This window comes from Manis pentadactyla, chromosome 4 (genome assembly GCF_030020395.1).
Source record: "Manis pentadactyla isolate mManPen7 chromosome 4, mManPen7.hap1, whole genome shotgun sequence".
NCBI lineage: Eukaryota > Metazoa > Chordata > Mammalia > Pholidota > Manidae > Manis > Manis pentadactyla.
In genome coordinates, this window is record NC_080022.1 from 8938453 (window position 1) to 8959606 (window position 21154).

The 21154-nt window shown below is 53.8% G+C and overlaps 1 protein-coding gene across 1 annotated transcript in view; it reads left to right on the forward strand.

Moving 5' to 3' along the window:
• The first annotated feature begins 13821 nt into the window (after positions 1–13821).
• The window catches only part of TNFRSF1B (TNF receptor superfamily member 1B), a 32421-nt gene continuing 25088 nt past the window's right edge, over positions 13822–21154 (forward strand). Inside the window, exon 1 of the mRNA XM_036925129.2 lies at positions 13822–13993. Within this exon, the coding sequence (XP_036781024.2) occupies positions 13934–13993 (60 nt within the window). The 5' untranslated portion in view covers positions 13822–13933. The remainder of the gene's footprint in view (positions 13994–21154) is intronic.

Here is a 21154-nt window from a genome sequence, read left to right on the forward strand (position 1 = left end):
TTGTAGGGTCAGGGCTCCTGCAGCTTCAGAAGACCATGTGCTGGCTCTCCTGCTTTGCTGTCACTGTCTAGAAAATTAGTAGTTTGAACAAGGGGTCTCGCATTTTCATTTTTCACAATTTATGTAGCTCATGCTGCACAAGAGCCAGGGAAATTGTCCGTTAGGAACTTAGTGCCAAAGCATTTCACATGCATTGCCAGTTAACCTCACAGTGAGTGTAATTATAGATGAGCACCCTGATCCCCATTTTTCGAAAGTGTTGAATGTCAAGGGACTGACCTTAACTGTCCTGGTTGTCTCCTGCTACATCATTAACCATCTCAAAACTTAGTGGCTTAAAACCACGCCCGCTGTTTATTCGGCTCACAAGTCCACCGTCTGGCCTGGCCTTGGCAGGGAGATCTCACCTCCGCTCACACGGCATCGACAGCTCTGTCGAGATGGCTGGCATGGGGGCTCCAGCTGTGGGTTTCCCTCTCCGTGGGCCTCTGTGGAGCGTCCTGGGCTTCCTCACAGCATGGTGGCTGGGTTCCTAGAGCAAGCAGCCCCGGGGTGGAAAGTGGAAACTGCCAGGTTCTCAAAATCTGGGCCCAGCATCACTTTTGCCACATTCTATTGATCAAGCAGTCACAGAACTCAGATTCAAGGGGAAGGGACGGAGACCCACCCCGCAACAGGAAGGGTGTCAGAGAAGTCTGAGGTCTTGCTATGTGTCAGGCACTGTGCTTGACACGGCACACATGGCCTCATTTCATCCTCCCAATAACTCGACCACTGTTTGTTCCCAACACTGCCTCAAGGAAGCCACATAACCTGTCCAAGGTCACCCGGATGGAATTTGAATCTAAGTTTATTTGGCTCCTGAGTGTGAGCTCTGACACACAGGGCTGACCTGTGCATTCAGGAACCCCTGCAGTCAGCTTTTGAAAATGATCAGCTCTGATGCCCTAGCTTCCCAGTTAGGGAAACTGAGGCTGCAAGAGGTCTTGTTTAGCCTCCCCTGAGAAGGAAGGCCAGGTCTGGCACCTTCCAGGGCAGGGTGGGGCCCCCCTGGGGCTGCACAGAGCCTGGTCAGGAAGTCACAGGAGCTGTGGGCAGATTATGCAAGGGCAGGCTGTGGCGGGGGGACATTGTTTTTCACTGTGATTCCACTTCACTCAGGAAATACCCACAGCTTTGGTGTCGAGGCAGGTATGTCAAAGGAGGCTCCTCACTTTGGGTGGAAGACCCCCTGTGAACACTGGGGCCCTCTCCAGGCAGACCAGGAGCCCCTGAGCCAGGCACGTTCCCTGGAAGTTCCCTGAGAGGCACTCTGTGCACATCTGAGCTGGGCTCTGACAGAAGAGATGTAAGGGGCTCCATCCCTCCCAGTCAGGAAGTCCCCTGTTCATCAGAAAAACAATAAGAACTCTTAATTACTGAGGCTTTTTGTGCTATCTCATTTAAACCTCAAAGTCCCAAGGAAGTGGTTACTATCTCTCTGTTACAGGTGAGGAAACCGAGGTGCAGGGCAGTTAAGTAACTTGCCGAAGCTCACACAGCTGCTAGGTGGTGCAGTCAGGGTTCAAACACAGGCCCTTCAGCTGGAGACCGAGTTGCCAACTGCTTGGCCATGTTGTTCCATTGGAGCTCAGGCTGGGGTCACCAGTGGGCTTCGGCCCCAACCCTGAGTCCCAGGCCCTGCAGAGCACTGTCCCGGGGTGCACCGTGCTCAGTAAATCTACAGAAATGGAGTTTGCCTCCAGGCAGTCAACCACCTTTCCTTTCTAAAGCCCAGCTCTGACCAGGCCATTCTCTCACAGGTGCTTTGATCATTCCCCAGCACGTAAAGCCAAAGCCTGCCAAGCCAGCCCTCCCTGGCATGTCCTCCTACCTCCCACACCTCCCCATCCAAACCCTTTCTGGAACCCAACAATTTCCCCAGTCACCAAATACAGAGGGCACTTCCCCACAGTGAGATCTCTGCTCAGGGCCCCCAATCCCAAACCTCCATCCTCAACTTTCTCCTCCTCCAGAAAGCCTTCCAGGATCACCTGGGATGATCTCTGTGTCCTCCCCGTTCCCACAGCACTGACTATGAAGAGGCCTAGTTCCAGAAACCTTGCAAAAAATATCTCTATTTGAATAGATGATTTCGTTCATTCAGCCGTAGTCACTCAAACGGTATACAGAGCATCTACTATGTATCAGGGACTGTGCTGGGGAACAGGGTGGGGCTGGAAGGGAATTGGGATATTCGGTACTGCTCTCAGGGAGCCAAAGCCCAACTAGGGAGGCTGGCCTGAAGTCAGGCGACGGCGGAGGGCATGGGCATCGCTGTGACGGCATGGCATCTAGCCCCGATGGTGGGCCTCCACTTTCTCCTGTAGAATGGATTTAATAAGAGTACCTAACCCCAAAGGAAGGTACACAGATTAAGCTTAGTCAGTACTTTGAAAATAAATATTTATTAAGTTCAAAATGTGTGCACTCCTGGGTGCTGGGGACGCAGCCCTGCCCTTGTGGAGAGGGACAATAAAGAGAATAGGAGATAACCTTAGCCAGTGGTAACTGTTATAAAGACAAACCCAGCGTTGTGTAGGGCCCTCAGCAACGGGTTGGGTGTGTAGCCAGGGCCTGGGGACTTGGCACGCGTTGTACAAAGGTCTGGGAGGATGGAGAAATTTGGGGCATGCGGGGGAAGTGAGTAGTCATGATTGGGGTTCAGAAATGAGAGTGTGTGTGAGTCTGGCGGGGAGGTTGCCCCATCCCTGCTCTCGCATCTCCATGTCTCCAGGGAAGAAAGGGTGCGAGGATGGAGTTGGAGTCATAGGTGGACATGATTCTGTAGGAGCTGGGACAGGGATGGGCGGTGGGGAGTTGCAACGGCCTGGGGAGGGTCGGGGAACTGCAGGGGAATTAGGGCCCTGGGGAATTTTCCTCCAGTGTGAAGAGGAAGACGGAACTTCACAGGGAACCTTTCCCTGCACCCAGGAGATCCAGAGCTCCATTCTGGGAAACAGAATATATGGCCACTGTCCAATTCTAAATCTACATCTATTGAGCACCTACTATATGCTGGGCACTGTGGACTCCCCAAGTCTCATCCTTACCGCATCTCTGCAAAGGGGACTTATTTCTTCCCACTCTGTAGATGAGGAAATGGAGGCTCAGGGAGATGAAATGATTTGTCCAGGGTCAGGGTTACATGCTGGTAAATGGCCTGAGTTAGGCCTTGAAGCCAGGTTGAGGTGGTGGCACAGGCGATGCCTTCTTGCTGCTTGAAACTCCACCATTCATTCCTAGAATAGAGGTTCCCGGGATCCTTGTTTGAGCCCAGGGCTGGAGCAGGGTCTGGATGGACTCTGGGAAAAGGGGCAGAACTCTGCCTGGCATGCAGTAGGCGCTCAGTAAGTACTTGTGGAGCCTGCAGGAAGGCAGGACACAACTGGGAGGAGTAAGGGGCTCTGTTTCCCTGGCAGTGAGATCCTGTAAACATATCTCCCCTGGGAGATGAACTGTCACCCTAAGTCACTGTCACCAACTTCAAGAAGCCCCTAGGCTCCTCAGCCAGGGTCCCTAGGTCTCTCTCCCAGTTTTCTGCCCCTGTGTCCCAAGCGCCTGCAGGGGGTGTGCCCACCCTGAGTCATCCCCGCCCAGCTCAGGCCAGTAGACGTGTACTCAGAAACATCTGATTGAGTAAAGACTGGGAAATTGTACCAGGGGAAAAATTACTTCTTTCTTCCTCCTTTTGAATTGGGGAAGGGAAAACTTGCTGGGAAAGTGTGGTCAGTGACTTCGATGTTGCAGGCTCCTTGCTGATGAGCAGGAAGCTGGGTCTTATGTGCTGCCTTTCCCAAAGGGAGGGCTGGCTGGGTATTGTGTCAGGGAAACGGACGCAGAGCCACCTTGTGTCCAGCCTGGCAGGGAACTGCCACCCCCCACTCCTCTACGCCTCCACCCCCACCCCGGGCCCTGTCATTTCCTCCTCTTTGGCTGTAACTGCCCTGAGCTGAGGTCTCGCTCATGAGAAAATATGTGTTGGCTCACGTTGCTGCAGGCCATCCAGCTGGTGGGCTCCGGGGAGCGAGGCAGCATGCTGATGCAGCCCGGAGAAAACAGGGTGCACAGGGCGGGGCTGATGGGCATGAGGGATTCGTGACTCCCTGACCTCACAGACCCATGCAGCCACTCCCCTTAGAGTACAGATGGGGAAACGGAGGTCTGGAGAGGAGAGATGTGCTCACGGTCATACAGAGAGTCAGTGGCCATCAGGACTAGAACCCAGGTTGCTAGAGCTTTAAAAATTAAAACAAAAACAAAAACCTTTATAAAGGGAGAGGTAACTAATTTTTGAAAAAAAGGAAAAACTAATAAAAACAGAAAAAGTATAAGGGAAAGTGATAGAAATCATGCATGAGCCCATCACCCATTATAACCACTTCAAACATTTTGGTTTCTTTCCTTCCAAATTTTAAAAATTGTGTTCAGTGATTTATTTAAAAGAAACCCCCCTCCCCCAACTTATGGCTATAGTTGTTCTGGTTACTAGTCCATAGTCTGCCTCACACTGGTAGCACTTGTCTATCCTATGCTCGCACACTGCTAGAAACCCATGACTGGTACTGTCAGCATGACCCCCTCCATGGAGCTCCTGCAGATTTTAATGAGATTTGCTATAGAGTGAGTTGTTAGGTATTATGTGTCCACACCTTGCTGGCTGTGCAGACTTGGATGAGCTGCTTAGAATTATCTATAAAATAGGACCATGAGGCCCTGCCATTCCACTTGCCTGAAATTCTTGCAAATATCAAATGGGAGCGCGGGTGTAGAAGTGGTGAGTTAGGGAGGCATGCTGATACCTTTCACTCTGCCACACCAAAATGCCCAGAGAAAAATTAAAGCTATTGTTCAGAAGAAGCTCTGAACAAATCATGGGTATACCATGTTGATGGGTGGGATAAATTCATGCTGCAATGATGTCCCTTCTCTCCCAGATTCACCTATCAGTTCAGTGCGATCTCAGAGTCATAGCTGGGATGTGAGGAACTTAACAAGTATATTCTAACGTGTATGGAAGAATAAAGAACCATATATAATTAAGTCCATTTTGAAAAAGAAGAGCAAGGGAGATTCGCTGTACCAGATACTAAACATTCTACAAGGTTCTACTATTAAAAAACACAAAGAACTAGCTCAGGAACAAGACTGATGGGACAGAATAGATTATTCAGTCATAACCTGGGTAATTATGATCCATAACAGAAGCGTGGACTGGCTGATGGTGTAGGAGAGACTGGTTCACTCTATGGAGAAAAATCTTACATACCACAAACAGTCTGGTTGTATTAAAGTCCTAGATGTGAGATACAAAATCATAAAACTCGTGAAAGAAAATAGATGAAAATACCTTTATGACCTATAGGTAGGGAAAGATCTTTTGGCAGAAATTTCATAGATTTGCTCACATTAAAATTAAGGATTTTTTTTTAAGCAACAAAGGACATCATCAACAAGAATACCAGACAGATGACAGAGTGAGGGAAGTGTTTTGTGATGTCTAAAAATGACAGGTGGCATATACAAGGAATTATTGCAAATCGACAAGAAAAAGACAGGAAATAATAGAAATACTGTCAAAGGATGTGAATAGGCAGTTCACGGAAGGGGAAACCCAAATGACTAGTAATGGAGAGGTGCTCAAAACCACTAATATTCAGAGAAATGCAAATGACACAACAGTGGCTTCCACTTCACACCCATTGCATTGGCCAAAATCAGAAATTTGGCTAGTGGTGAGTTTGGGGGAGAGTGTGAGGAAACGGGAGCCCTCTGACCCTGCCGTGAGAGGAAGAGTGGCTGGTGTGGCCAACCTGGGGAACTTCAGGCAGTGTTAGTGAAGTGAGCGCCCCAGTACCCTGCGATCCGGCGGTCCCACTGCAGAGTTCAGTCACCCACAGACGCCGCCACGTGTGGACGAGGACACGAGGATTGAGCTCATGCGGGGAGGGGAATGGGAGCCGGGACTGCGAGTGAAAGAAAGCAAGGGAGGAGTTGCTCAGCAAGGTCTGAGGGTATGATTCACTGCCCTTGCTGTATGTGAGCCCAAAACGCAGCGAGACACAGAGAGGTTATGCAAAAAAAAGATTCCATTCACGCTAGCCACCAAATATAAAGTTCCTAAGAATTACTCACATAAAAGTGGGGCAAGAGGCTTGTTGAGGGGAATCCCTCCTGCCCAGACCAGAGAAGTCCAGTTTGTCATGGGGTGGAAACTCAGAGGGGACCCAGGGGACGCAGGGAAACTGAGGCCAGGGCGAGGTGTGCCTGGGGGGAGCAGGGCAGAAGGCGGCCATTGCTTGTCTTTGCATCTTTAACTAGAAAGTGGGGACCAGATGCTTCCCGGCTCTCGCAGGGCCTGAAGGAGAGACAGCGAAGTGGAGTGAGGAGGAGGTTTGGAGAGTGGGGTGGGTGCGGGTGGCTCTTGGGAGCGTGTAAGGGGGGTTGGGGAATGACGGGAGGAGGGGGAGGGGTTAGGGACGGAGGGCTGGGGGTGGGGGGAGGGGCAAGGCCAGGGTGAGGCCAAGAAGAGGTAGGAGAATTGAAAGCACTTAGAAAATATAAAGGCTATAAAAAGGAAACTCAATGACAAGATCAGACGCCCGTGGCACACGTGGGCACATGCTACTGGTGGGAGTGTAAATGGTACAGTCCCTTGGGAGAGGAATTTGGCAGGACCTAGTGAAAATGAAAATGTGCAAACCCCGCCGCCTGGCAGCTAGACTTTCTAGGTTTATGACCTAGAGAAACTCTCAATCCCGTGCTTTGCGAGGCAGCCGCAAGAGCGTGCGTGGCAGAGCAAAGCAAACACCCAAGTCCACTCTCAAGGGAGCAGGCCAGTGGTGGGGTGCCGGCGCGCGGGGCCGCGCCATACAGCACGTAGAAAGAATAAGCCAGACCTAAGCTCGTCAAACACGGAAAGTTCTCAGAAACACAGCGAAGGGGTGGGGGAGGAAAGACAACCCGCAGAAGAACATGCCGGGTCCTATACCGTCTGCACAAATGCAGAAGCGCGCGTTTAAAATAATACTCTGTGTTGTCTGTTTTCAGGTGCAGGCTAGAAATGGACCCGAGAGAAACACAGCTGACCGCGAGTTGCCTCTGGGGAGAAGGAGAAGGGTGGAGAACTGGGACTGAGTATCAAGAAGGACTTAAATTTTTATTATAAAATAAAAGAATTCAAAGCAAAAATAATTCAACAGATATTTTGCTGAAAGCCTGTTATTCAAAATATATATATATATATAAGTATGTATATCAATTTGATGTCTCTGTTGCTTTTTCTAGATGCTGGGGACCCAGCAGGGAGGAAAACAGACAAGGTCCTTCCCATCACGGGAGAGACAGACAATAAACAGAGAAATGATAGAAACTGCTGTGAAGGGAAGCAAAGCCACTCTTTCCTTCAGGGGGTTAGAGAAACGTCTTGAGGAGGTGAGCAGAGGCAGGCCTAGAAGCGAATAAGTGAGTCATGCAGGTATCTGGGGGAAGGGAAATCCGATCCAGGCAGACCGTTACTCCAAGTGCAGATGTCTGGTGGTGGGACCGTGCTCTGCGTGTTCAGGAGGACAGAGGGGTCAAGGGTTGTATGAGGTCACAGAGGGATGAGGGTGTCCCCGGATGTTAACTTTGATCAATTCTGGGCCATGGGAATATGGATGTTTCTTATATTATGCTTTGAATTGTTTAAAAAACATTTTTTTTTAAAAAGAAACCTCAACAAAGGCAACGTAAGGTTAAAAGACAGATGGGTGTAAAATACAGCATCCTGGTTTGCTGTAGGGTAGAGGGGAGAACTGTGCATTAGGTCAGGGTAGTTTGGGATCAAGGGCGCTCAGACGTGCAGGAAAAGCATGCCCCTTTGTGCTGTTAAAGGCAGGGGTTCAGAATCAAGCCCAGCCGTACTCCATCCCCATTTTTCCACATCTCATGAAAGTCAGAATCCTTGAACATCAGGGCAGGAGAGGCACTAGATCCTAGTCCAGAAATGACAGAGGGCCTGGTGATTACGGGGTGGCTGCTCTCTTTCGCACCCAGGGAACACTTGGCTTCCTGGTCATGCGTCACTTCTGGCAGAGCTCATATGAAGGCTCACAATCCTTCGCAACACCAAGCCCTAGGCAGCCACCACCGAGCAGAATTGCCATGTAGGACGAAACCATCAGGCCTCCCCTAATCTAATCCTGCTCCCTCGTGTTACAGAGGAGGACACTGGCCCACAGTCACACAGGGAGGAGGCTAGAATGAGAATTCCCTGAGACTTAGCTGGCCCCACCTGCCAGACTTAGAAACTGAGGGTCTTCAGAAGGTTTTGGGTTGGTTTGAGATTGGTTCCTGAGAAGAGGCAACCCAGCAGAGGGAGGTTTAGGGGGTGTGGGCAGAGGAGGAGGTCTGGAGGTTCTTTGGCTCCCTTCCTCAAGTGGCCCGGGGTCCTCTCTCAGGGTTAGGGGAGGGACAACTGTACTCCTCAACCCTCTTCTTCTTCGGAAGGAAACGGGGACAGGAGCTGATGAGTATTTCTTGGTCCAGTGCCCCCAGCCCCCAGGTTGGTGTGGCCAGCTCAGCCAAGATGTGGCCCTGGGGAAGGTGGGAGGGCAGGTGGGAGGGACAGATGAAGGAGGCAGTTTCAGGGCTGTGGCTAAGGCCAAGTGTTACTTCCTGTTCAAGATTTTAGGACATGAGTCATCAAGGGGCTGCCCTGGAGCCTTCAGGGTGCTGAGATAAGCAGGACAGTAGGACGGAGAGAAGGCTGCTTGTCCTGGCTGTGGGCCCAGCTGGGTGGTGGAGGGGGAGGGGTCCTGCCTTCCAAGCAGGCTTTGCAGGACAGGATCCCACTGGCCCCTGCAGAGCAAGTCAGGAGGAGCTGGCTTTGTGGCTGGTTCTAAGGCCTCCCCCCCAGTGTAAACTGCCACTCCCAGCCCAGCCACAGCTATGCCTTCCAGACCGCCCTTAGCTACAGCATCTGCTGCTGCTAAGCCCTCTGTACAGTGCCTCCCAAAAGGTGTGCATCAGTCACCTGGGGGCTCATTAAAAAGCCTGATTGTCAGGCCCTCAACAGACATGGGAATGGGGCCCAGGAATCTGCATGTTTAATAAGTCTTCTAGATGATTCTGATGCTGGCCAAAGCTGGAGAGCCATTGATCTAAATGGTCCACTAGAATGCTTGGCACATATTGGTGTTCAATAAATATCAGTGCACAGACTGTCTGTTCTTGTGGACGATGCACACTGTGGTGGAGCCTTCCTCTGTACCTGCTTGCAAAGTGTAGTCATCAACCTGTTTGGGGGTGTGTGAGGTGGTGTAGTGGGGGGCTCTCTGAAGGCTATGGGTTGTGCTAGGAAGTGAAGAAAGGCTCCAGGGAGTCCCAGGCTGAGGGTATATGCTGTGCATGCAGCTCTGAGTTGGGACCAGGTGGCCATGGTCCTGTCTGCTAGAAGCCTGCTTGTTACCCACTATTGAGGAGCATAGGGGCTTTTTCTGCACCGGGGAGCTGGGGATCTAAGATGTGCATGGCCTGGGTGGCGAGGCTGAGGCGGCAGGGCCTGGGAGTGACTGGGCTGGGCCTCGGCCCTGGCATCCTTCCCTTACTACTTCCCACCCCTTTACTGACTTCTGCAGTCCTCCCTTACTTCAACTTGATTGAGACTCTCCCTCTGTGTATCACTGGGTCACCAGGGAAATAGAGGGCATCATGACCAAGTCCCTCTGCCCCTGAGGACCACACAGTCCGGCATGAGAGGCGGGGGCTGAGCAGAGCTCCCTGGCAATGGAGGCAGACAAACTCGGTTTGAATCTGCTGTACTCTTTATTAGCCAAATAAGCTTACTTATTATAAAGTTGACCTCTCTGTTGCAAGACAACTTCTGTAAGCCCTGTGGCCCAGCATAGACTTTTAATAACTGCTAGAATCACAATTACTAAGGAAGGACGGGGACATGTAGCAACTAACCATAGGGAAGTGAGCGTTTGCTCGAGGTCTGTAGAAGCACTGGCAGCTGCCTGGGTTGGTGGGGTGTGGTGAAGGGTGAGTTTCACAGAAGAGAAAGTTGTGCTTCAAGTTGAAGGACAAGTAAGTGATTGCCAAGCAAACAAAAGGGAAAGATATCTCAGGCGGAGGAACCCACGTGGACAAAGGCCTGGAGGTGGGAACCCGGTGTTATACAGGCATCCAGGGAGGTTAGAGTGTGGAGCTGGGCAAGATGTGCCAGGCTGGCAGGCTGGGCCAGGATGTGAAGGCCTCCTACATCTCTCCGAGGAGGCTGGACTCAATCGTGAAGACTGTGGGGAGCCAGGGGCGTGGGCCGTGCTCTCAGCCTTGGCACTACCCACATTTGGGGCTGGATCACTCTCTGGTGGGGCCGCCCTGCACATTCCAGGATGTTTAGCAGCACCTCTGGGCTCCACCCACGAGATGCCAGCAGCACCTCCCCCTCCCCCCTATAACTATGACAACCTCAAATGTCTCCAGACATTGCCAAAGGTCTCCCAGGGGACGGGAGGAAAAATCGCCCCTTGATTGAGAACTTCTAGACTGGGGGATGACATGACTACCTTATGCCTTTGAGAGCTGGTTCTGACCACACCATAGAGAACAGATAAGAGGGGCAGAGCCTGAGGGCCAGAGGACTAGTTGCAAGGCCACTGGAGCATCTCAAGTGAGAAATGGCCAAGGCCAAAGCCAGAGCTGGGCTGTGGGGCAGGAGAAGGGCCAGATGATCCAGACTGGGGCAGGGTGTTAAAGGGACTCCCAGTGCCATCACTGAGTTCTACCAGATTCTCCATTGGCAGGTACAATATCATGGGTGCCAAGATCACATCCATCTGGAAGAGAGAGAGTCCTAGGCTACCTATGCAGTCATGCTAAGAGACTGAATGTCAAATTGTTTGCCCAAAATGTGCCATTGCCCATTCCCGGCCTATAAAAGATGTTGGGGTTAGAGAATCCAAGAGAAAGAATTTCGGGAAAGGGGTCACCACTGTGCTGAGCGCCCTCTGCTGCCTCTCAGGGGAGAGGGTGGGTGCTTGGGCCAAGCAGGAAGGGCCACAGGAACCACTCTGAGAGTTTGGTATCAGAGGGGTTTAGGGACCACAGGGACTGATGGAAGATTCTTGTCAGTTTTGTGCACCCCAGGGCTGGCTAACAGGAGGTGCTTCGAGAAACGTTTGTGGCATGAGGTAGAGCCTGAGGCTGGATGGGCCTGAGGTGACAGAGCTGGAGCAAGACAGGGTGCACGGGGTGTGAATCACGCTGCTACAGGTGGAGGGCAAAGGGCAACGTGGCCTTCAGGGCGGAAGCGAGCCTTGGGCCATCTCTAACCCAAAGTGCTTCCTATGGGGGAGGAGGAAGAGCCTGGAAGACCACCATTCCTGGAGGAGAACAAAGGAGACGGGGTAAGTTGTGGCCAGCATGGGGCCCAGGAGAGGGGGCGGGGGTCAGGGTGTGCTGCAGTCAGAGGAGTCAGTGAGACAGCCTCCAAGATGCCTGCAAAAGTGCCCCCTAGAGAGAATAAGCCAAAAACTGCCTCCAGAGGCCCTAGTGTGAGGTGGGGGTGGGGGGTGGGTCACAACTATAGCTGCCATGGGACACTGTATCCTTTTCTCCAAAACCCTCTCCCCAACCACACCTGGCAGAGTTAGGCGAGAAGTCACCCATCCCCCACCTCAGGGCAGGTTCCAAGCCCGGGTCCGGTTGGAGAAGGGGAGAAGCTTCACACTGGGGAGGGAATAGAGCTCCATGGGTTTCCAGGACAGGACCGGCCCCTCATCCAAGAGCCCAGAGGCTTGTTTCTTGCCTGAGAGTGCCTGGAAAGGCTATGGGACTTGCCCAAGACTTCATGCAGAGGCTGGGAAAGGACAGGTCCCCAAAGCAAGTTTAACAGGGTGTGTGACTTTCTCCTTAGACCCAGGCCACATATCTTAGGTTTGGCTGATAGGAAGCACTATCAGGTTGGAGAGTGGGAGATTGGAGAGCGGGAGAAAGGAAGAAGCCAGGATATGTCCTGCAGTGTGTGGTGTTTCCTGCAGTGGCTGCGTCTCCACCAAGTTAAAGATTCCCCTGGCTTCTGGCTCTAGTACTCCCACCTCAAGGCCCAGAGCCAGTGGTAGCTTCTTGCAGTTGCTAATTGTTTTCTTAAGTTCCCTTAGCATCTTTATGGCCAATTCTTCATAGGAACATTAGACAGGGCTTGCTTTCCTGTCCGCCTGGCTGTCGCCTACCCTTGGAGCCGAGCTGGTGGAGCTGGGATTGGCAGGTGGGATCCCAGGAGGGTCCCCACATACGGGTTGGTGATAGTGCCACTCCCTGGGGCGGGAACCAGTGGAGGGCATGAGTCTGTGGGGCTCGGGGGGTTTGTGGTGTGTAGGGGAGATCCACGGAGAGCCATCTGCCCCTGCTTCCACCAGGTGACAGCGCCCTCCTGGCCTCTGGCTCTCTCTTATGGATCAGGGAGTCCTCAGAACTGCTCCCAGGCAAGATTGGTAAGAGCCAAACAAGTCTTCATGCTGGTGTTCGAGGCTGATCCTGTATGGCAGGGTTAAGTCCTGGGCTCTGCCAGCCGCACCCATTGCGTAGTCCATCTCTCAGAAACATAAGAGAATCAGGTGATTTCCCAGGCTCCTGAGCAGGAGGTGGGATTTTCCATCCCCCAAGGGTCACTTCCCAGTTTCTCACTCAGAGCCTAGAAGCACCATCCTTGCTGCCTCTATCTCGGTGGTTGGTGACCCAGAGCAGGCGTCCCTGTACCTACTGGGGCCATTTGCTGTGAGGGAACAGGGGAACAGAATAGCCTCCTGCCACCTTGCCTACCCTACTCCTCAGAAATGCTCTGTGTGCTGGGGGTGAGGACTCTCAGGGCCAGGAGAATATGTTCTGGTCATAGCGGCTAGTCCTGAGATTAGAGTTGGCACTCAAAGTGAAGGGGGTGCAGGTGGCAGCTAGCGTGGGTGCTCAGTCATGATGTAAACTCCAGGGAAGCCAGCCCTCACGCCCTCGGCCTCTTCTGGGTCCCCATGACTTGCTGGACGACTTTCTATCCCGGCTTCTGTTTACTTGTCAGCCACCTGTCAACAGGGGATTCAAAGAGGCCGCGGCAGGGTCTGGCTCACTCTGAGAAGGGCTTGCAGAATGTTTAAGGATAAGCGAACAAATGAACAGCTTAAATGTATGCAGAGCTTATGGAGTTACATACATACTACTTTGAAAGTATATGTACATATATAATATCTACTACATTATGTATATAATATATCCTTTAATCTTCAGAATAGCTCTGAGGCTAATGCAGAGATTCAGACCCAGGTAGTCTGGCTTTAGCGTCTAAATGAATGAATGATCTAGAATGCCCTGTGGTTCCCCCAGGCTAGTGTCAGCTTTGTGCGATGTTTTTCCAAATTAGTGAGCCACGTCCAGGGAGGGGGGTGCCTGCCGGAGATGGTTGGGGTAGGTAGACGTAGGGCAGGTCTAGAGGCACGGTCTCGGGGTAGCCACAAATGTAGCGGGACCCTGTCCGCAGTGCGGGTCTCCAGCCTCCTCACTGGGGGGGATGACACGAAGGGATGGGGGCGTCAGGAGGTTGAGGAGGGGTCACCGAGGGCTGGGAGTGGCTGGTGTTGGGGGTATCGGCCCAGCGCTGGGTTGGCACAGCTGGGGCCGGGCTCCGAGCCGGGGTCAGGGTGTAGGGCAGCTTGCGGGGCGAGGGGCGTGGGCGGGGGGAGTGGTCGAGGGTCGGCCCCGCCCCGCCCCGCCCCGCCGCCTGCCTCCCTCCTGCAGCCGCGGGCGCCGGCTTTCGCTTTCAGTCCGTGGCGCTCGAGCGCGGCGGAGCCCCGGGGCGAGGCTCGAGGGCGCGACCGCCAGGGACGCCGGACCCCGCCCGCGCGCGGCCGCGCTCTCCCCCATGGCGCCCGCCGCCCTCTGGGCAGCGCTGGCCGTGGGGCTGTGTACCGTGCCCGCCCAGGTGGGTGACTCGCGTGGCCCCGCGGGGACGCCCGGCCCCCAGCCTACCGGGCTGGCGCGCACCCTTCCCGCGACGTGCGCCGTCCGCGCTCTCCCTCTGCGCCGCGACAGGGGTTCGGGGCTCGAGGCGACCGAGGCGGCCCCCAGTCCCCGGGTCGGACGCGCGACGCTGGGGACCCCGGGTTTGGCACGGGTGCACCCGGTGCACGATCTGGCCCCCGCGGCTCCGGGGAGCGAGCACTCCGGTCCGTCCGCCAGCGCCGGCCAGGGGCTTGGGGACGGCCGGCGGGCCCTGGGCAGATCCCAGGTAGACCCTGGACCCCAGCTCCGTTACCCCTGCGACTGAGGCGACCAATCCTGCCCTCCCGCGGGGGTTGGTGGCGGTGCGTGTACTGGGGCGCTGCCCCCACTGCTGATGCCAGGCACCCTCCTCAGAAGACTACCTCCTCCTCTGGGCTATGGTTTTCCTCTTTCTGAGAATCCTAGGGCTGCGCGTCTGAAAGGGCAGGGCCAGGCGTGCCGGAAGCGTGGACTGGGGGTCGTCTCTACGGCCCTTTGACCAGACCCCTTCCCCAGGACCCCTCGTGTGTCCAGTGGCCCTTTCGAAGCCTCTTCTCTGTGGGCTCTGGGGTAATGTGAGGAGATGGTGTCCCCCGGTTCCCCTGGGTCTACTTCCCCGAAGGGCCTGAGCTCTGGGGACAGAGTGGGTGAGGGAGGCCTTCTGGGCAGATGTGGTCTCTGAGGTCCTCTGCCCTCACCACCGCAGCACGGTGCAGTCTGCAAAGGGGATGACTGGTCCTTGGGCTTTTTTGGCTGTCTCCACGGTCTGTTAAGGTAGGGTGACCCCGTTTACCGGGAAGAAGACTGAGGCTCTGAGAACTCCTTGTATTTCATGGCAGAGCATGGGGGGTGTCTTCTCCTTCAAAGGGGGCATCTTTCCCGCCTTGGCTGGGGAGGAGGTACGCCTTCATCTCTTCCTTATGAACTTACCCTGGTGGACACACGGTACGCTGACTTGTCTGGATATCTTGACAGGGGGTGGTGGGGGATGGTGGGAAGGGACACTGGCTCACGTGGTAATGTGACGTGACTCACTGGCCACCGCTAAAGGCATCTTTAGAGTTCAGTTCTTGAGGGCAGAGGATGGAGGCTGTCAGACCAGACTTGACTCACTCATGGCGGGTGCCACGGTAGGTCCTGGGGGACTGCCGCAAAGGTTGTCCTGGAAACAGGAGGTTCTGGGTGGCCTTTGGGTTAGGAGAGTCCCCTAGTGTGTAGGTCCCCAGCCTGACTTCAGGTAATGCTACCGACTCATTGAGGGGTATCCTGGGCAGTGAGCCCCAGGGAGAGGAGCAATAGGGCTTCTCTGCAGGATGCTATGCCTGAGTCCTGTTGTTTGAGGGGTTCCCCCCCCAGCTCTCACTTCCATCCCTTACCGACCAGCTCCTGTGTCAGCTCAAGGCCCCTCCTTCTGGGACTATCTCCACAGCCTTCTAGCTGGTCTCCTGGCCCCTGGCCCACTCTCCCACTGATCCTTCTGTATAGCATCACTGGGGAGGACTTCCTCAAGTCGCAGTGCCTCTCTCCAGGCCTGGAAAACCTCCCATAGCTTCCAGTAGCAGAGGCAGAGACTCCCCCAAGTGTCTCCGGCTGGAGTGAGTGAGAAATCTGGGTTCTTGCTGCTACCTCTCTGCTCCTGTACCCCACATCTGTGAAACATGATCATCATACTGTCCCCTCTCCTTGGCCCCATCCTTCAGGGACTTATACACGTGCTGCCTCCTCCAGGAAAGCCTTTCCTTATTCTCCCAGTTGAATCTGATTTGCTCTTTGAACTCCCAGAGCTCTTCATCCCTCTCCAAGATAGACTACATTCCACCTTTTAATCTAGATGTGTTTTATCCTCCTTAACAGATGGAAAGTGCCTTGAGGGCAGGGACTGTGGGGTTCTCCTCTTCCTTCTCATTATTAGCATCACAATGGCTCCTGTTTTTTTGCACACCTACTAAGTGCCCGGCATTGTGCTAGGACTTTACTACAGAATCTCACTGAAACCTAAAAAGTAGACCATGCTATTTGTATGTAGACATATAGAATGTGAGGCTCAGAGAGGCTGTGACATTTCCCAGGGTTACAGAGCTAGGAGGTAGGCATGGGGTGGGATGCAAACACAGGTCTGCCTGACTCCAGAGCTCTTTCCACTATACCCTCCCTGTGCCTGTGGCCCCTTCCTGTCCCCAGCCAGGTCCCCTGCACACAGCAGACACTCAACAATATTGGATGTGACTAGATCAAGTTGCAGAAAGTGCCCAGGGAGACCCGAAGTGGTTGCAGGTGCAGCCAACTCAGTTTGCCAACAGGGCTTTTGCCTTTAAAAGCTGTATGTGCTGGCTGGTGTGGAATGCATCATTCATTCATCTGGTCATTTGCTCATTCATCAAATAAATGGGGCCAACTCTAGTTAGGGAAGAGGTCTGGGGCTCCCAGGTTGTGGTGGAGATAGATGATCCAAGGCACCTGCTATCCTGGGATGTCCCTTTGTTCCCTGCCTGACATCCCAGGGGGGACCTGTGTGCTTACTGAGGATATTGCCTGGTGGTCAGGTATTCCTTCAGAGGGCAGGTGGCCAGGAACCTGGATGCCGTGCCATTCATTCATTCATTCCCAAACATTCATGGACACCTGCTCCAGGCCCACCCAAGTCTGGGCTCTGGGGGCCCTGAGATGACCACAGCCCAACTCCAGTCCTCCAGGAGCCACATTGCCAATGGTCTTAGACTTGGGCTCTTGCCCTAACCTCCCTCATGACCTGGGCCAAGTTAGTGAGCCTCTGTTTTCCCTTCTGTGGGTGTGGAAAGCGCTCCCGGCCTTGCTCTTCCCATGGGTCCGAGGGGATTTGAAAGGTGTTGGAACAGATAAGGCTAAGAACCTGCCTGGCATCCTTGTGTTGGGGAGTGGCCCTCACCGTCATCCTGGGGCCTAGCTCAGTGGCTCCTGGAGTGTCATGCCTCCCAGGCACTGACCATCCATTGCTTCCTCCAGGAGTAACCAGGAAGATTGGGGTGGGGGTGTGGTTGTGGAGGGGAAGAGTTTTGGTCCCAGCCATAATGTGTGTGTCTATGTTACATTCAAATCTATACATCAACTTAATTCTCAGTTTTATGCCACGCTGGCTGCTTTTCTGTTCCTTAAACATGCTGCACACACATCTGCCTCAGGGCCTTTGCACTTGCTCTCCTTTTCAACTTGAATGTTTCTCCTGCTCATATCCCCTGATTTCATTTCCTCACTTCCTTCTGCTCAAATGAATTGTCTAAGAGAGACCTTCTTTGACCATCTTGTCTATAAAACTCCTCACCGGGTGCTCTCATTTCCTGACCTGCTCCATTTTCCTATATAACACTCATGATCTATTATATATTTTTTCACTTTTATTGTGTTTTCCTACTAGAATTAAGCATGATGAGGACAGGGACTTGTTCACTGCTACAGACTCATAGCCTAGGATAGGATTTGTCATTCTCAGCACTTTTGGCATTCAGGCCATGCAGCTGTGGGGATTACCTTGCATGTCATAAGATGTTTAGCAGCATCCCTGGTGTCTACCCATTAGCTGCCAGTAACACCCCCCTTCAGCTGTGACAAGTAAAAATGTCTCCAGATACTACTAAATGTCCCCTGGGGAGAAATTGCCCTGGCTTGAGAACCACTAGTTTAGAATAATGCCTGGCATGTAGTAGGTGATAAAGAATATTAAACAAATGTCCAGAAATATTCATCTGATCTTTATCATCACCCTGTTTTATGAATGAGACGGAAGAGTTTAAAAAGCCAGTGGGGACAGGACTGGTTCCGCTTGGCTCCCTGTCTCCGGGATTTCTCTGGGCTCCCTTCCCTGCTGTATTGGGTCTGCCCAGGCTAGGGGCTACTCTTTCCATAGTGCTCACCCCCCACGTCCACCCCCTGGCTTGTGACAGGGCCACCCTCTGGCAGTGACTCAGGGCCCTAGTAGGCCTGTGACTTTCCCTGAAGCAGGCAGGGAGGGAAGCTGGGGGTTTGGGTGGGGAGGGGGTGCCATGGGGGGAACGGGAATGAAGTGGAGCTGCTGGGTTCCTGCCAGGCCCAGGGAAGTAGGATGGATGAGTTAGGGGAAGGGCCCAGGCCTCAGATCAGACTGAACTTGGCTCAAGTCCTTACTTTGCTGTTTATGGGAGGCGTGACCTTGGCGAGTCTTTGCTTCTCTGGGAGCCTCTGTGTTCCCATCTGTAAAGTGGGAATGATCCCACCTCACTGGCTGGTTGTCAGGATTAAAAGTGCTTCGTAAGCTGTGCAGCTCACTGGTGGGTCTTGGTGTGATCGTGGCTCTGCAGAGCCTGACCTGACTGGTCTCAAGGAAGTGCTGGCGCTGACCACTGCAGAGTCGGATTCTCTGCCTCTGAGCTGCAGGGCCTCGAGGCATGGTGCCCAGAGCTCCTGCCCAACATCGCTGACTATAACTTCCCTCCTGCCCCCCTGCCCCCTGGCTGGGCCTCTCACACCACCTGTCCAATTGCCTGGCCTTAGGGCCCTGACATGTGGCAAAGGCTTCAGGGTCAGGAAATTACTTCCTGACCCCTTCCACTCCTTTGAGTGAATGGCAGGTGCTATATGTCATTTGAGGGTGAGCGAGGGGTGCATTTGGCATAGAGGCATCTCGTGACATCTCTGTGAAGGAGATGCAGATGGCTTCAGCTTTCCCCTCTGTAAGATGGGCATGGGCCGATTCCAGGCTGTCTGTAAGGTCTCTCCCTTCTCTAACCTCTGTGATCCTGGAGTGTCAGTTTATTTCAGAAGTAAACAGAAGCCCCATCTGAGAATGGGAAACCCTGTGGAGGCTCTTCTGAGGTCATGCTGTCCATTCCTCAGCCTCCAGCTGACTTCCAATACAGCAGGGTTTCCAGGGAAGAGCACTAGCCTAGGTGCCAAGGGACCAGAGTTCCCATCTGAGCACTGTCACTGGCTTGCTGTGTGACCTTGTTCAGTTTACTTAACCTCTCTGGGCCTAAGCATCCCTATCTAAAAAACCTAACAAGCACTGATCCTAACACTCTCTTGGAATGTTGGGGAAGTGTCAGCTTCGCAGGTGTTCGATAAGGCCACAGACTGGGGGTGAGGGAGTCTCAAAGTTTGCCCAGAAAGGAGAGCCCAGACTCACAGCTGTTACTGTCTTTGCTTCCTAGCCTCTCTTGTTGCTGACCTCAATTCCATTTGCTTTGGCTGGATGACTCAGGCCCCTGTGGCATCAAGAATTCCTGGCTGCCTGTCAGCTTGCATCCAAGACAAGATGCAGAACCCTCAGGCAGAACAGGGTTCCTGGGTTACCTGCCTCCCTGTTCCTTAGTACCTAGATAGCACCTTCTAAATTTCAGGAGCCAGACCCTTTGGGACTGTACACTGTGGGAAAGTCCATGCTGTGGGCACCCATGGCATTGCCTGCTGTTTGGGAACCCACAGGTCCAAGGAAGCCCCGAGTGGGGACTGACGGTTTCCTTGAAGAAGCCCTTTGTCACCTGTGATGGGCACACAGCCCTCCTCAACCCTGGTTCTGAGTCCTGCAGGCCTCCTTCCCACCCCAAGGGATTTAGGGGTTTGTCCTCCTCTGCTGATCTGTTGACTGGGCCATTGACTGCGGGGCTGGGACTTGGAAGCTCAGGGCCCACCCCTCTGGGACCCACTGTCATTTTCCACCATGGCACATCGTGAGGTCACAGATGGTGATGACATCACTGTGGTTTGGGGTTCTCAAGCTGTGCGCCTTGGAAGAGGAAGTGTCTGTTTACCGACTGGGGTTTAAAAGAATAGATTTCCTTCTGTCCCAAGTGTGAGCAATGCTGGGGGGAGCTAAGCAAGGGGACAGTGATGAGACCCCAAACTCCAGCTCTGGTCTCCTCTCTGCCCTGCTGTCCCGCTGCCTGTGATATGCCACCCCACCTCTCTGGGCCTGTGTCTTCTTTGCAAAGGAGGAGGGGTTGGGACAGCTACATCTCAGGTGCCACCTGAGAGGGGTAAGATCACCAGATTGTTGATTCTGTTACTAGAACAAGCAGGCTTGTTAGCCAGCTCATGCATGCCTGCTGTTGAATGTCTGGGAAAGCCCACTTCCCAGACCCCAGGCAGCCAATGCCTTCCCACTTTTGTAGCAGACACTAAGAGGCACAAGTGAAGAAACTGGCAGTGCAGGTGAGGCCAGCAAGCCCCTGCTCTGTCCCTGGCTTTGGAGCAGGGGCCCTGGGTTGACCCAGACGGTCTGACCGGAGACAGGGCAGAAATCCCCAGGGGGTTTTGTTTGTTTTCCTCTGCCATCCAGACAGTCGCCCACCCATCGTTTCAATCTGAGCTTGGCCCTGCAGCGCTCTGGCTGCTGTGGCCACGGGTTCAGGGAATTGAGTGGGCCTGAGGGGGAGAACAGAGCGGGAAGGGGCAGATCTTGGCACAGGTGGGCTGTATATGGGACATCTTCCTGGCTATCTGGAGGAGGGCTTCCCAAACACCAAGAGAGATCAAGAGAGATGCCGGAGGATGTGGAAGCAACTGGAGCGTGGGGCTAGGAGGCGGGGTCGGGGTGGTCCAAAGCCCAGTTCTGGCTCGGCCCCCAGCTCAAGAAAGGCTTGGCCAGTTTCCTTCTGCTCTCTGAATCTCAGCTGCCTCAGCTGGAAACCGAGAGCAGGAAGGACCTCGGCCACCCCAGCTTTAGAATCCTTTGGTCCCAGTCCAGAGTCCAAGCGTAGACTGGAGAGTGTTGAGGGGCTGGTGGCTTTGGGCAGGGGGTGGAGTGCAGCTCTGACCTCCACATGGCCCTCGTGTGGAAGTCCCAGGTCTGGACTTGAGAGCGACTCTCCAGGGACGGGCTCCTAGCACTTTGCCTTAGTTAGTGGGGCTCTGGCCAACATCCTGGGCACCCGTGCCTGCCTGTCCTCCTGCTGACCCACAGGCTAGCTTCTGCCATTCACAGAGGTCCCAGGTTCACCTTGTCCCTGGCGAGCCTGTCACCTGCTGCTCCAGTCTCCTGCTCCTCTGGTCACAAGCCCCAAATCCTGCTCTCTGTCCTCCCAGCAATGTTAAGCCCCCTCCTCCAGCTCACGGCATAACACTCCTGCCCCAACTCCCCGTCCTCCTCAGCCAT